We start from the raw sequence: 14,030 nt of genomic DNA, 5'->3' as shown, positions 1-14,030 counted from the left end.
GGCCTTCCGAGTGCGCTTCAAGGTGTTGATTATCATCTTTAAAGCGCGCCATGGCATTGGACCTGGTTACCTCCGAGACCGCCTTCTGCCACAGATTACCTCCCACCGGCCGATACGCTCCCACAGAGAGGCCCTCCTCAGGGTGCCGTCAACCAGACAGTGTCGGCTGGCGACCCCCAGGGGGAGAGCCTTCTCTGTCAGAGCCCCCACCCTCTGGAATGAGCTGCCCCCAGAGATCCGGGTGATTCCGGATCTCCCCTCCTTCCGCCGCGCCCTCAAGACTTGGTTGTTTCAGCGGGCAGGACTGGCCTAGGGGTATTTTAAATTGATTTTAACTAAATTTTAGTAGAAGCGGCCTATTTAAATATTTATTTTTAATCATTTTTTAAATTTTAAATTTTGTATTTTGTATTGTATTAGTTGTTTTAAACTGGCTGTAAGCCGCCCTGAGTCCTCCGGGAGAAGGGCGGGGTATAAATATAATAAAATTCAAATTCAAATTCAAAAGATTTTGTGGAGTGTGTTTGAAGAGGAAATATATCCAATAATTGTTCTGAGAAGTGCTGATTGGGCATGATAAAGTCATAAAAGACTGATGTAAAGCTAAGAATGATTGGGTTGCTGGGATTATTCCACTCACATTGTTTGAGTTGGGCAGCCTTGAAAATACTTGCAATGACATGAAATGAAAATAAAAATTACTGCTCAGTTCTCCATTTTCTATGCTGAACTGTTTCTATCTTTTCATTAGCCCCTGCAACATGCCTTGGTGTAATATGATTTATTTATTTATATTATATGTTTCTATACTGCCTAGCTTCCTCAAAGAGACTCTGGACGGTGTACAATATAATATCAGCATATAAACAGTAAATAAGATTAAAAGTCAAATATTAAAATTGATATAAGATTAAAAACTTTAAAATTATTATAATATGATTACTGTGAAGTGTAACTTCCTGGCCTGGATTGTTCCACTCTATGAAATGCAAATGGCAAAGAGATGAGGCATAAATGTGCAAATGTACTGCTTGGTTCTACACAATAGTATTGTGTATTGGTATTGTTAAGAGTGTGTGTGTGTGTGTGTGTGTGTGTGTGTGTGTGTGAGAAAGTTCCTCATGTATGACTTTGTTTGTAGTTTTGTACTGCTGTTTTTCCTCCTGCTACTTGCATCCTAACATCCCAAGATCTGTCTACAGTTGCTCATTTAACAACAGTGATTGAGAATAGAATTCCTATTGTTAAGCAATGCGGTTGCAAAGTATGATGTCATGGGACCATGCTGCATATTCCCACAAATGCTAACACTTCTGGTTACTGCTGTTGAGTGCATCCTGCCATTAAATTGGGAGATCATATCGTTGCTATTTCTGATCTCCTCCTGGCTTCCTCATTGATTTTGCTTGTAGGAAGCTGACAAAGGAGGCTGTAAATGGCGACTAAGGACGCTGCAACCTTTGTAAGTATGAGGACCAGTTGTAATTGTTCAGGCCTGTTGTAGACTCAGTTGTTAAGTGAGGACCAGTTATATTTCAGAAAACAGTAAATAGTAAACAGTTGCTGACATTTATTTCATTAAATATGTTTGCCACCTATCTCGCCAACATTTACCTGCCCTTAGAAAATTGAAAGTGACCTCTTAAATTGTAATCTATTGTAGTGTATTGTAAATCTCTTTAGTCAGGTCTTTTGCATTCTGCTCCTTTTAAGCAATCTGTCTATATTTAACTTCTCTCATGGGTGCTCTGCCTTTTTGGACTGCTTGTGTGTTCACCTGTCTCACACATTGTCCTCACCTGTCTCACACACATTATCCACACACTCTCCTTCCCTATGCATATTTTCTTCCATGGAGAAACTTTGTAGAAAAAACAATAGCCAATCTTTAAATTATACAAGTTATTACCAAACTCCAAAATATTATGGAATAGTTAGAGTAAATCATGAGTAATTTTATATCTGAACAAAATAAGTATTTAAGAATATGGACATTCATTTTTGTATCAGAATAATCCATAACTTCAGTCCTTTCTCCAGCAATTTGTACTGGCAGTTGCAACCGTTATAAAGAATAGCTTAGCAGAAAATTATTTAATTTAATCCTTCAAAGTTTTTCTTTTAATAATTTGGAGTTAAAGGAGTAAATCCTTTACTTCAGATATATGTCTCAGATATGTCTCAAAATACCAAGTAAACTACATTCACAGAGCTCTTCCTTCAATTTGAAAAGAAGCAAAATGGGGTGGTATAGAAAGAGAAAGCTGGTTTAAGAAAATTACAGAGTTAAGTAGAAGCAGTTGCATAATATTTATCCTAAGCATTCCTGAATATCAACAAAGATATTCCTCCTCCATTTTTAATCCTGTGAAGAAAGTGAAGATTTTAACTACATTTTTATTTATTGCTGATTTAAAGATAATAAATCTTAACTTTATTCGAAAATGATAATATTCTTAATTGATTAAATGGCATAAGTAAATGAATTTACAAAATACATTTCTTTAAATGGGCTTCCGGGAAAGGTTTTTTTTATTTTGCTCTGGGAGAGGAGTGGATTTTAACAGTAGCTAAAGCCAGATGCTATCTATTTCTTTACAGCTGGCTGTAATAATTTATAGACTTGCCTCTATACATTTCTGCCGCTTCATGCAAGTTTTTTCTTTGACTTAAATATAAATAGCTGCTAAAGAATTAGCTGTGCTAGTGCTGAGAGAGAAGAGAGAATGATTCACTGGTTATTTGTGTGATAGTGTTTGAAGAGAACCAGGCCTGGCTTTTTGGTCAACACAGACATTTTTATTGTGTCTGATGTAATGGAGCTGAATCAGCAAATTGCTCCCTGGAGAACCATCAGGAGATATACATATCATTAACCCTTCTGCCGCATATGTGACTAGTTATAAAGCATAATTTAATTAAATACATTAACATACACTTTTTTGCATCAGTTTTTTTTCCTTTTTCGTAGCACTAATAAAACTAAGGAGTGCTAATATTAAAAGTATATAGTTTGCCATTTCTATAAGTATACTGTTTGAAAGTGTTTTTTCTTTATTTATTTTGTTCTTTTATCCTTTTTTTCATATAAAACTCAAGGTGGCAAACCTATCAATACTGCTTTCTTTTATTTTTCCCACAACACAACAATCCCGTGAGGTGGATTGGGCTGAGAGAAAGTGACCCAAAGTCACCCAGCCAGTTTTTCATAGCTAAAGTGCCACTAGAACTCACAGTCACCTGATTTCACCTTCAACTACCTCTCATTTTAGGTATTAAGCACACTTTTAAAAATATTTTCAAAGTATGAAATAAGGGGGAAAAAACCTCTGTCCATGCTTTTCAGCATTTTAAAACTTGCAGGGTTTAAAGGGTTTAAGCCTGTGACTATTCATATATACCTTGTGGGCGACTTCCTGTAGATGTGTGCATGCTTTGACGATGTTGCAAATGCAGTTCTCTTACACCCAAATAGAAATGAGGAGGAAGGACAGAAAGGTCTTCTGATATTCGTCCTTCCCTACAGTTATAGAAAATGAATCATAAGAGAGGACCTTTTTCAGTGCCCTAGAGAATAAAATATTAATGCCTGTTCTGTACATCTTGAGTTGATAATGTGTGGTTAACACGTTTTTCATATTGGACAATGGTTGGGCGTTTTTGTTTTTTTGTTTTTTGCTGAAATTTTCATTTTTAATCATGTTTTTGATTTTCCCAACCAATGTAACATCACAGTTTCAGCATGTTCCATTGTACTAGTTCACAGATACATCTATCTAAGGCAATGTAACAGCATTATAGTATATTTTTCTCTGCTATTATTATGCATCTTCATGATTTCCTTTCTAATTTAAATTTTAAAATGCTAATATTTATGGTAAGACAGATATTTTAAATTTGATTTGAAAGGAGATTTATATATAACAAGGCTTCTTGAGGAGATTGTTATAATGTTTCTGTACTCTCAGATTTCTGGCAGTGGAACTTGGGCCAACTTTGATTGAATCAATAGAAAAAAATAATGAGATATACCTGTGGTAAGATTTAAGCCTGCTTTCAGTCTTCTGTTAGGTATAGATCTGTGCTTTTCAAACTTGGCAACTTTAGGGTGTGCAGAATGTTGGCTGAGGAATTCCTGGAGTTGAAGTCTATACATCTTAAAGTTGCCAAGCTTGAAAAACACCGATCTAGATGAGAAGCAGGTAGATTTAGAAGTCTCTTAATGTGTTCTTGGTTCTCTGTAATAATGAGAGCTGTTTTTTAAATAGGTAATAATGTTTATTGGAAGCAATTCTGTGTGTGTTTAAGAAAGTATTAGAGCCCATTTTATAGGACTGTTTCTCAAGTCTTTTTTTGATTGTATAAGACTTAAGCATGTAGAAGTGTAGTTGTGACACACTAAAAGAACTACTTGATATTAGGTTTTACCAGTTTTACAATTGTTGAGAGATTTTATAAAATAAGTATAATAATATATTTATAAAATAAGTATTCTAAAATAAGTGATCTATTTGGACTGGTGTTACCTAATTCTTCTTAGAGAACCAGTTTTTTTAGATCCAGACTAGATTGAGAACTGAATTTGGTACCCAGAATATAATATATGTTTGATTATAGTACTTGCCCTGTTGATTGATTCATGGCAGGAAAGAAACAGAAGTACAGTCCTATTAATCATACAGCAGCTTGTGATGCTCTTGACCATGATATCCTGGTCGGAACACTTGAAGAAACTTTGAAAATTGTGTTGGGAGGAGGGAGTTGTCCTACAGATTTTCATTTTGTCCCCTAGGTATATGTCTCAGACCATGGTGGAGTAAGAAAGGCTGTGACCTCACTCTCACAGTGCCTGGAGTCTATTAAAGGTTGGATGGGGAGCAATGCGCTGAAAAATGAAGCTTGCAGTCATTGAGTGAAGCAGTCAAATGGTGTCTTGCTCAATGTTTTGCTCAATGACCAAGATTCCAGGCCCAATTGTTATGTTGCTAAGTGAAACATTTGTTAAGTGAGTTTTGCCCCATTTTATGATCTTTTTTGCCGTAGTTGTTAAATGAATCAGTGTGGTTGTTAAGTTAGTAACATGGTTGTTAAGTGACTCGGGCTTCCCCATTGACTTTGCCTGTCAAAAGATTACAAAAGGTGATCACATGACCCCTGGACACTGCAATCGTCTTAAATATGAACTAGGTGCCTAGCATCTGAATTTTGATTATGTGACCATGGGGATGCTGCAGTGGTTGCAAGTGTGAAAAACTGTCATAAGTTGCTTTTTTCTGTACCATTGTAACTTTGAACAGCCACTAAATGAACTGTTGTAAGTCGAGGACTACCTGTAAACAATATATCTTCCCTAATTTTGAACACTACGAACTGGAAGCATAGTTGCTTATAATTTGCAACAATTTTTTTTGTAGGAAAAGTTTTTTCAGTCACCATATATTACTTTTATGTATTGAATTACAGTTCTTAAAATATGTCTTACAAATTTTAAGACATTTCATTGTCCATGATTGTTGGGTACATATTATGAAACTGATAGAGTCCCAAATACAAACAAAAGAGAACAAGATGCAAGATCAGTGTCAAAATATTTTTTAATGTTTTCCATCACTTACTACAAATCGCTTTCTCTGGAAAGTAATCACATTTGAGAAAATTACTATACGAAAGCATGATATCACAAATAATATTATTTTGCGGATGCAATTTATATTGCACAAGTGCCCTATTTTTTAATATAAATTGGTTGATTATCATACCAATGCTTATTTAAATATAATACTTTTTGATGTTTCTGTGTGGAATGGACAATTTCAAGCCAAGTATGCATATACTGTATGTAATATAATCTATACCAACATCTAAAGTTCTGCATAGTAAATTTATGATAATGGTAAAATTGATCAAAATAATGAAAAATAAATTACATGATGAAAACTGAAGAAACTATACTTTGAAGAGAACGCCAATGAGATGGCAGGATGTTACTCCATGAACTCCAGAAGCATGGCTAGATGATGACTATCTTCTGATGCACAAGTTAGGATATCTTCAACTTTGGCAATAACAGCACATTTTGAGAAAAGTATCTTAATAATAATGAAGATAATGACCTTATGTTTGTGCACACCATAATCTCTTAGGAAATAAAATAGTTTCTATGGCAGTGGTAAAAGTACACAAAAATCAAAATGTTCAAAGAATTAGTTTTGCAGAAATCAAATAATTTTTTATAAACTCATATAGAACAATGATTAAAATGCAATTGAAAAGGTCCAAAAATAAATACAACCAATATAATTTACAAATAGAGAAGCAATCATCTATCTAAATAGGAGTCTATATGATATGAGAGTTCAGAAATTAATTACACGAGTAAGACTTGGCTGGATTTGTCATCAACAGTCTAGTGATAGCTAAAAAATGTTTTAGTGAAATTGTAATGTGAAAGTGAGAAATATGTTCCAACCAATACATAGCAGATAATTGGAGATGCCATCAAGTCTTACTCCTTAATCTAATTAATTTTAATTAATTTTAATTTTTATTCGTCCATACTTGTTTAGTTGAAGACCACTTCGTGGAAAGGCATTCAAAAACCAAATACAGTTCTTGATCTGAAGAAAAGTGTGTCCTTCATTCCTTGAATGCCTGTGTAGGAAAGCAAAGCAAGCATAGCAGAGAATAACTGAAGAACTTGCACATATTCTTGCCACTGTATTTCCAAGGCAAAATTGCATTATCTTCCTTATATCTAAAGACAGAAGAATAAAATACAAAGGTGCGGTGGTAGTTGGGTTTAGGGGGGAAACAGAAAGAGGAAAATCTCTTGAAAAATAATAAAGAACATAAAATATTCATGATCTTCCTGGGATCCCTAAATAGCAAATGACAGGCAATAATTCCAAGCAGAAATTCAAGCCAATTAAGGCTATTTTATGTAAGTTAACTGATGTACATCATGAAAAAAGAGCCTAAAACTTAAATGTGTATGCTTTATAATTGAAAGACTTTTCCCTCACTTTGATGCGTTTGTATCAGTACATTTGTGAAGGAACTTCATCTCAGGCAATGTGCTGCAAATTTGAGGGGTGGTTTGCCAAGCCCAAGTGCCGAGCAATTTGGTAGTAGCTGCTTTATTTGTTTCTTTCTTGTATATCACATGAGTCCTCAGAATTATCTTAGACCAGTCGAGAAAGTACAGCAAATATAAGCACATTTTTTTAAAAAAACAAACCTTGCACTTGCATCTGTTTTATATTAAGTTCTCTATCTGGTATAGCAGGAAATATGTTTCTGGAAGAGTAGGCTCTGGTTTTAACTGAGATAGCTATCTCTGGTTCTCTGGGAGAGCTTTTGGCACTTCACATCAACCTTTAGAAGTATAATCTAAAAGAAGGCCTTTCCATGATGAATTTAGCAACTTTATGAAGTTCATCTTCAATTCAATTGTACAAAGCTGAATCAGCCATGCAGTTGTTACCCAGATATGTTTGCCAATCACGTAAAATACTTAAAAAGACTGATTTATATTTTCACTGCACAGGAATGTGGAAGGGGGAAAAAAAGGAATGGATCCCAGTAACCCAATATGCCACAACTGGTATCTTTTTGGAACAAAAATCAGTTTTCTTCCATGATTAAACAAAGTCATTTTTCTGGGGAAAAAACCTTCATATTTCATTGAAGGATTGTCATATAGAAGATAGCAAACTGGTTTTCTACGGTATCTTAGGGATTAATACAATACAATACAGAATACATTTTGATTGAACAATGATGGATAATTCTTAACAGTATGATATAATCACAATGATTTATTTCACTCAGTTTTGTCTGCCAGTTTGTATTTGAGAGAGGCAATTTTGACTGTTTTTGTAACAATAACAGCTTTTGGTCTTTGGTCTTAGAAAATAGGCTTTGTTATATTGTTGTCATGCACAAATTAAACAGCAGTTACATAATTCTTGTAGTTAATTTAAGGGAGGACATTGTCATATGATTTACCTGAGTTGTTAAATGAAATACAAAGTGTGTGATTGTATTTGTATATAATGCTATATATATAAACGATATAATGCACTCTTTTCCAGTTGATCCTATGAAAGAATAAACCTTCACCACTGCAATGTTTGGCTTCTTATGTTAGAAACATTTTATGTAATACCATTTGATTATTATCTTTGTTTTCCCTGTGCGCTTGAAGGTCCTTTTAGACAACAGAGAATCCTATTTGTGGGGGAAACAGAATAGTAGCTTTTTAAAAAATATTGTTTTATTGTATACCCAATGTATTGGATGCCAATTACCATCCATTAATATATCTTTGAAGTACCCAGTTTGATTTGTATGTCCCACTTCATATATGACAATATCTCTGTGTTTAATAGTATTTCCTTACAATAAAACACCTGCTGGGAAACCACAAAGAAACCTCTTCCCCTATGAACTTTCTCACCCCACATATCTACAGAAATGTTTCACAACAGTACTCCGTTTCATTGACTAAACAGGTTTGAAATGAAGACTTATTTTTCATTTTTTGCTTTAAATCTTGCTTTAATTATATATTATTCTAATAACATTAAAGTTCCCAACACAATTGACATTCAATATTTTTACACTCTAGTAATAGTGTATAAGCATTCCACTGATTCATTCCTCCATGCACTAAAATTTTTAACTTTATGTATTTTTTTTAAACCATAGCTATAGATATATTTGAACATCATTTTCAATTGTTACTATTTTTAAAAAGTTTTCACCATTAACATATAGGTTTGGCAACTAAGAATAAGAATATAATTTTTTATTAATCAGAATAGATTAATATTCTCTCAAATGTATTATGAATTGATGGCAGGCTCCACTTTTCTTCTTGTTCTCTGCTCTCTACCTATCCATCATTCTTTTTTGTAATTATATAGTTGTATTTCTCATTTTGTACTTTTTGTTTACTTTTTTACTCTATTATCTTCTGTTCACAGTTTTAATTTCTTCCTTTTTATTGTTATATGGCACATAGAGTAGTTATTATTAATTGTTTGCCCAAATCTATATCCTATAACTTGCAGTTAAATAGAGGGATTACTTATCCCTTATGTACAGTAAGATCTTTTTGGTTATGAATGATAATGATTAATTTCTCAAAATTGTTCAAAGGCTAAATTAGCTGTTTCACTTTATCATTCAAAAAAGATTGAAGTTGAAATTACATTTGATGTGAAATCAAATCAAGATATCTTAGATTTTATCTCTTCCTTACTGTGTAACATGTTGTTATAGAAATCTCTTATTTTATATTAGTCACATTGTCTTCATAACCAGAATGCTCTTTAAAGTAAGTTAATGGGGAGATGTTGTTTCTCAGTTCTAAACTTTTCATTCTTCAAACTGAAACATAGCTTTATTAAATGTGTTCTTTGTATTGCTTACTTTTATAAGAACCTAATTACAAGACTCTTGTAAGTCTTCTATCTGAATCCCTGGTTTTGCTATCTTCCAGTATGAATGAAATCCCAAATCCCAAATGAACTGCTTCATTATATAGTTTTAATGAAGTTGTCTCCCATTCTCCCTGCCTCTGTGACCTATAAAGATTTTTTCCTATTGACCCTCAACCTTTTAGCATTAAAACAAAATGTTTTCTATTTTTCTCTGCCATTATTGGTACTTTTTCCCTTAAAATTTGAACTGTCAAGACTTGGAACAAGAAATATAATTTTGAAAGTGCCATTATTTTAGCAATTACTATTCAAATATTTCTAGTGCCATCTTTTTCATTTATTTTTTTAAATAGGAATATTCCTGAATGGAAACTTTTATAATAATGTACTGCATTTAATATACATTTGTCATTAAAAGCAATATTAATCATGTTAAATAAAAATTGTTATTGTGTGAAATCATAGTAATGTTGTTCTCTTATAAAAAGAATATTTGCCTTATCTATGATTATCTTGTTGCAATTCATGCAAAATAATATATATATATACAGTGCTATTAATCATATGTCTAATATGCAAACATATAATGTTTACATAGATAGATAGATAGATAGATAGATAGATAGATAGATAGATAGATAGATAGATAGATAACCTTTATTGTCATTTTTTACTGTGTGCACAATAGCACACATTAAAAATGAAATTTAGTTGCTTGCTCTCAAAGTGTACACATACAACATATTTATAGACCTACATCTTTACATATAAATAACATATAAATATTAATCACTGTCCATCTTGAATACATAATGGCAGGAGGAAGGTTAATACTGTATGGAACAAAACTATAACTGAATCTGGATGTTCTGCTTCGGATACCACGGAGCCTCCTCCCAGAAGGTAACAAGGAAAACAGGTTGTGAAAAGGATGTGTAGTGTCCGAGACAATCTTGTGGAACCTGCTCAAGCAAGACCTATCTGCTATGTCCTGGATGAAAGGGAGGGAATTGCCAATGATGTTTTTAGCCATCTTCACCAATCTCTGCACCGCCTTCCTGTCTGAAACAGTGATGCTTCCAAACGAGATTGTGATGCTGTATGACAGGATGCTCTCATTGTCCCTCTGCAGAAAGTTGTAAGGACAGGGGAAGGAAGATGTGCTTTTCTCATGCGACACAGAAAATGCAGGCACTGCTGTGCCCGCTTCACCAGTGTCTCGCTGTTGAGCGACCAAGCCAGCCTACGTGTTAACTGCACACCCGGTTTATTATATGTTTTATATATTACACTTTAGGATTTTTTAACTTTTAATTTTAAATTATTTTAAAAAAATATTTTACAGTGGTCCTATGCTTTAGAGAAACCGAACACTGGCAGCATATTTAATATTGCTTGGTCTACGGATGGTACACAATTAGCTGGGGCTTGTGGAAATGGACATGTGATTTTTGCCCATGTTGTGGAACAGCGCTGGGTATGGAAAAACTTTGGAATAACATTAACTAAGAGAAGAACCATGGAGGTATGTATTGGCTATTTTACAGTGGATTGTTTTTTTAACACTTTTCTCTCCAAAACAGTTGATACATTTAGATATGATTTTTGTGGTTAACAGACTTGAATCAGAGACTTTTTTTTAGAATTTACTTGCATTAAGTCAATAATATCATATTGTTTATGAAGTTAACATATTACCATTTAGCTAGTAGAACACCCTTCAGTGTGTTCCCATTGGAATGCGCATGTTGGTTCATGCACTTATGAATGTAGTCAAATGTTTAAACCTAGAGTGATCTCACTATAGTCATGTATACTCAGAGCAGGGGTCCCCACCCCCCGGTCCGTGAACCAGCACCAGTCCGTGGACTGGCACCGGGCCACAGCATGCCAGAAACTGGTCCACACAAACAAGCAAAGCCCCATCCACGGGATGCAGACAGTATGTGAAACCACGCCCTCTCTGGTCCGTGGAAAAATCTCTCCATGGAACTGGTCCCTGGTGCCCAAAAGTTCGGGAACCTCTGCTCTAGAGTACATAAAGTGTGTATTCCAGCCTGGACTGATGCTTTCATTGGCTAGAAAGTCAGAATCAAAAACTATTTTTATATTGGAAATGGTTTTGTAAAATCTGAAAACAAAGTCAGTACTTTGGAAGCAATAACATATTTGAAAAACTTTTTTTAAAAAAAAAACCCACCTGTATTTGTATGCAGTACAGCTGTGGTTTACCATTACACCAGCTGCAGTGTTGTCGGCTATTACTGAAGTGTTGAGTTTTCTTTTTTATTGTTTTTTGCTAAGGGCAGGTGAAAAAGATACCTGTTTTCTTTTATCTAAAAATCAGTAAATTAGCATCTCTTCTCCCAAACTATAATTAAACTGATTAATATATATTTCTGTAGAATGTTGATGGATATTATAATTGCTCTGAACAAAGTATAATACTAATCACTTGTTTTATTACTGGATACTTGCAGACTCAATAAACTTGACTGGGGAACAGTTTCATATTGCGTATTGTTAAAATAAGCCTACGAATATCTACAGCAAAAAATAAAGAGGACTTTTATTAAAATCTTTTAATAAAATATTTTGGGGCAACAGTGTTTTGCTTTTTTAAAAAAAAGTTACATTTATAGGTCCCAAATACATAGTTAAAAATGGGTTTTTACCAAAATTGTCCTACAGTAAAAACTGAGCCAGATCAATCCAGAAGTACAAAATATTATTTCATCTGACAAATGTGCTATATTCCTCGGAAATACAGTGACCCATACTCTCACACAAGAGGACTAGAAGATAATGCACAATTTCTGAATTTCACATTTAGAATAGGAATTTAGACCAAATTTTTTTAGACCTGGTTGCCCAATATTAGACTCTCCAAATCTTTAATTAAGCACTTAATTATCATATGGCATTTTTAATGCTGGTTATATAATAGGAATATTCACTGGATGGAATGTTATGAGTCATTGTCTGGAAATATAGAAAACAAATTTGTTAGCTAAAAATCATATACTTATTTCCACCCATAAAATTGAATGAATGTGATACGCCCTGAATCTAGAGTTGCGTTATACTTATAAAAATATCTGAGCAACCTGTACAATGAAATCTTTATTAGTAAAGTGTACTATTATTACTATATATGAATGCTAGGTATACAGGATACAATATTGGATTGCTTTAATTTTTAGTTGGCAAATAATGCTTCTCTCTCTATTTTATATTATTTTTATAATTAATTTCATTATGTATTTCTGTAAATGGAATGCCAGTACTAAGTAAAAAGTGGATCATTTTTTGTATTTATTAAGTAACTTATCAATATTACACCTATTCTTATTTGTTATCATGGCTTTTATTAAGGAGTACTGGCCGTTTTTATTTTCCAAATGTTAACTTTCTGTTAAGGTTTTACTGAAGCTATTGATTGATTTATTTGATTTGATTGTCACCCATCTCGCCTCAAGACAATTGATCCTGGGCAACTTACAACATTTTAAATATTTCAGCCCCTAATACATGTCTAAATCCAGTTGAATATCTTTCAAAAATGAAAATATGTGGGATGGATGATCCCATTAGATAGATTCATAGCTGGTTTAAGAACAGGGCTCAGTACACGGTCTTTAATAGTTCCAAGTCAAATGGAATGAGGTATCCAGTGGGTATCTCAGATTTCTATCCTGGGCCTAGTGCTCTCTTTCATAAAGACGTAGGTGATAGGATAAATAGGATGCTCATTCAGTTGGTAGATAACACAAAATAGATAGGGGAAGAAGTACTGTTAATACTTCCGAAGGATCTTGATAAGCTTGAACAATGAGCTCCAGCCAACAACATGCAATTCATCGACAAGAAGGTTTTGTACTGAGGTAAGAAAAATAAAATGTACCAGTACAAGAGAGGTGGTATCTGGCTTGTAAATAGTACTGTGAGAAAGATGTAAGTGTCCTTGTAGGCCACAGATTAAGCATGAGCCAGCAATGTGCTGCATCTGCCAAAAATTGCTAATGAGATCATAGGAAGTTCTGTGCTGCACTGGTCAGATCACACTTGAAATACCATATTTGGTTCTTCTCATGATAATTCAAGGAGGACACTGGGGGACTGGAAAGAGTACAGAGAAGAGCAACAAAGATGATGAGGTGCTTGGAGGCTAATCACTTTGAAAAATAGTTAAGGGACATTGATACATTTAGCCTAAAGAAGCCAAGATCCAGGGGAAACATGATAGCAATCTTCCAATACTAGAAGGGCTGTCGAAGAATAGGATGTGAATTTATTCTCCATAACTCCCAAACGTAGAACAAGAACTAGTAGGTTGAGGCTTTACAGAGGAAGATTCAAAATCTAATAAGGAGGAATTTCCTGATCATGAGGGCTATTAAGCAGTGGAGCCTCTTAAAGTCATGATAGCTTATTGGAGGTTTTCAAGCAAAGGTTGGACAGCCATTTGTCTGGGATGGTCTGAGAATTTTTATTCTGTGCAAAACTGCTAAAGTAATGGAACTTACTTCCCAGTAAATACTTAAGGAATACAGTTTATAAGTTCCAATTGACTGTGAGTTCCTT

General features: G+C 34.0%; 1 protein-coding gene across 1 annotated transcript in view; it reads left to right on the top strand.

The window, feature by feature from the left end:
• IFT80 (intraflagellar transport 80) overlaps positions 1-14,030 on the top strand; it is a 58,643-nt gene that overhangs the window by 25,900 nt on the left and 18,713 nt on the right. Inside the window, exon 9 of the mRNA XM_029287272.1 lies at positions 10,792-10,971. Coding sequence (XP_029143105.1) covers positions 10,792-10,971 — 180 coding nt within the window. The remainder of the gene's footprint in view (positions 1-10,791; positions 10,972-14,030) is intronic.

The sequence above is a fragment of the Protobothrops mucrosquamatus genome, unplaced genomic scaffold (genome assembly GCF_001527695.2).
Source record: "Protobothrops mucrosquamatus isolate PMUCROS unplaced genomic scaffold, P.Mucros_1.0 scaffold_281, whole genome shotgun sequence".
Taxonomy (NCBI): Eukaryota; Metazoa; Chordata; class Lepidosauria; order Squamata; family Viperidae; genus Protobothrops; species Protobothrops mucrosquamatus.
Note: the sequence above shows the minus strand (reverse complement) of the source record. Positions and strands in the feature narration are given on the sequence as shown.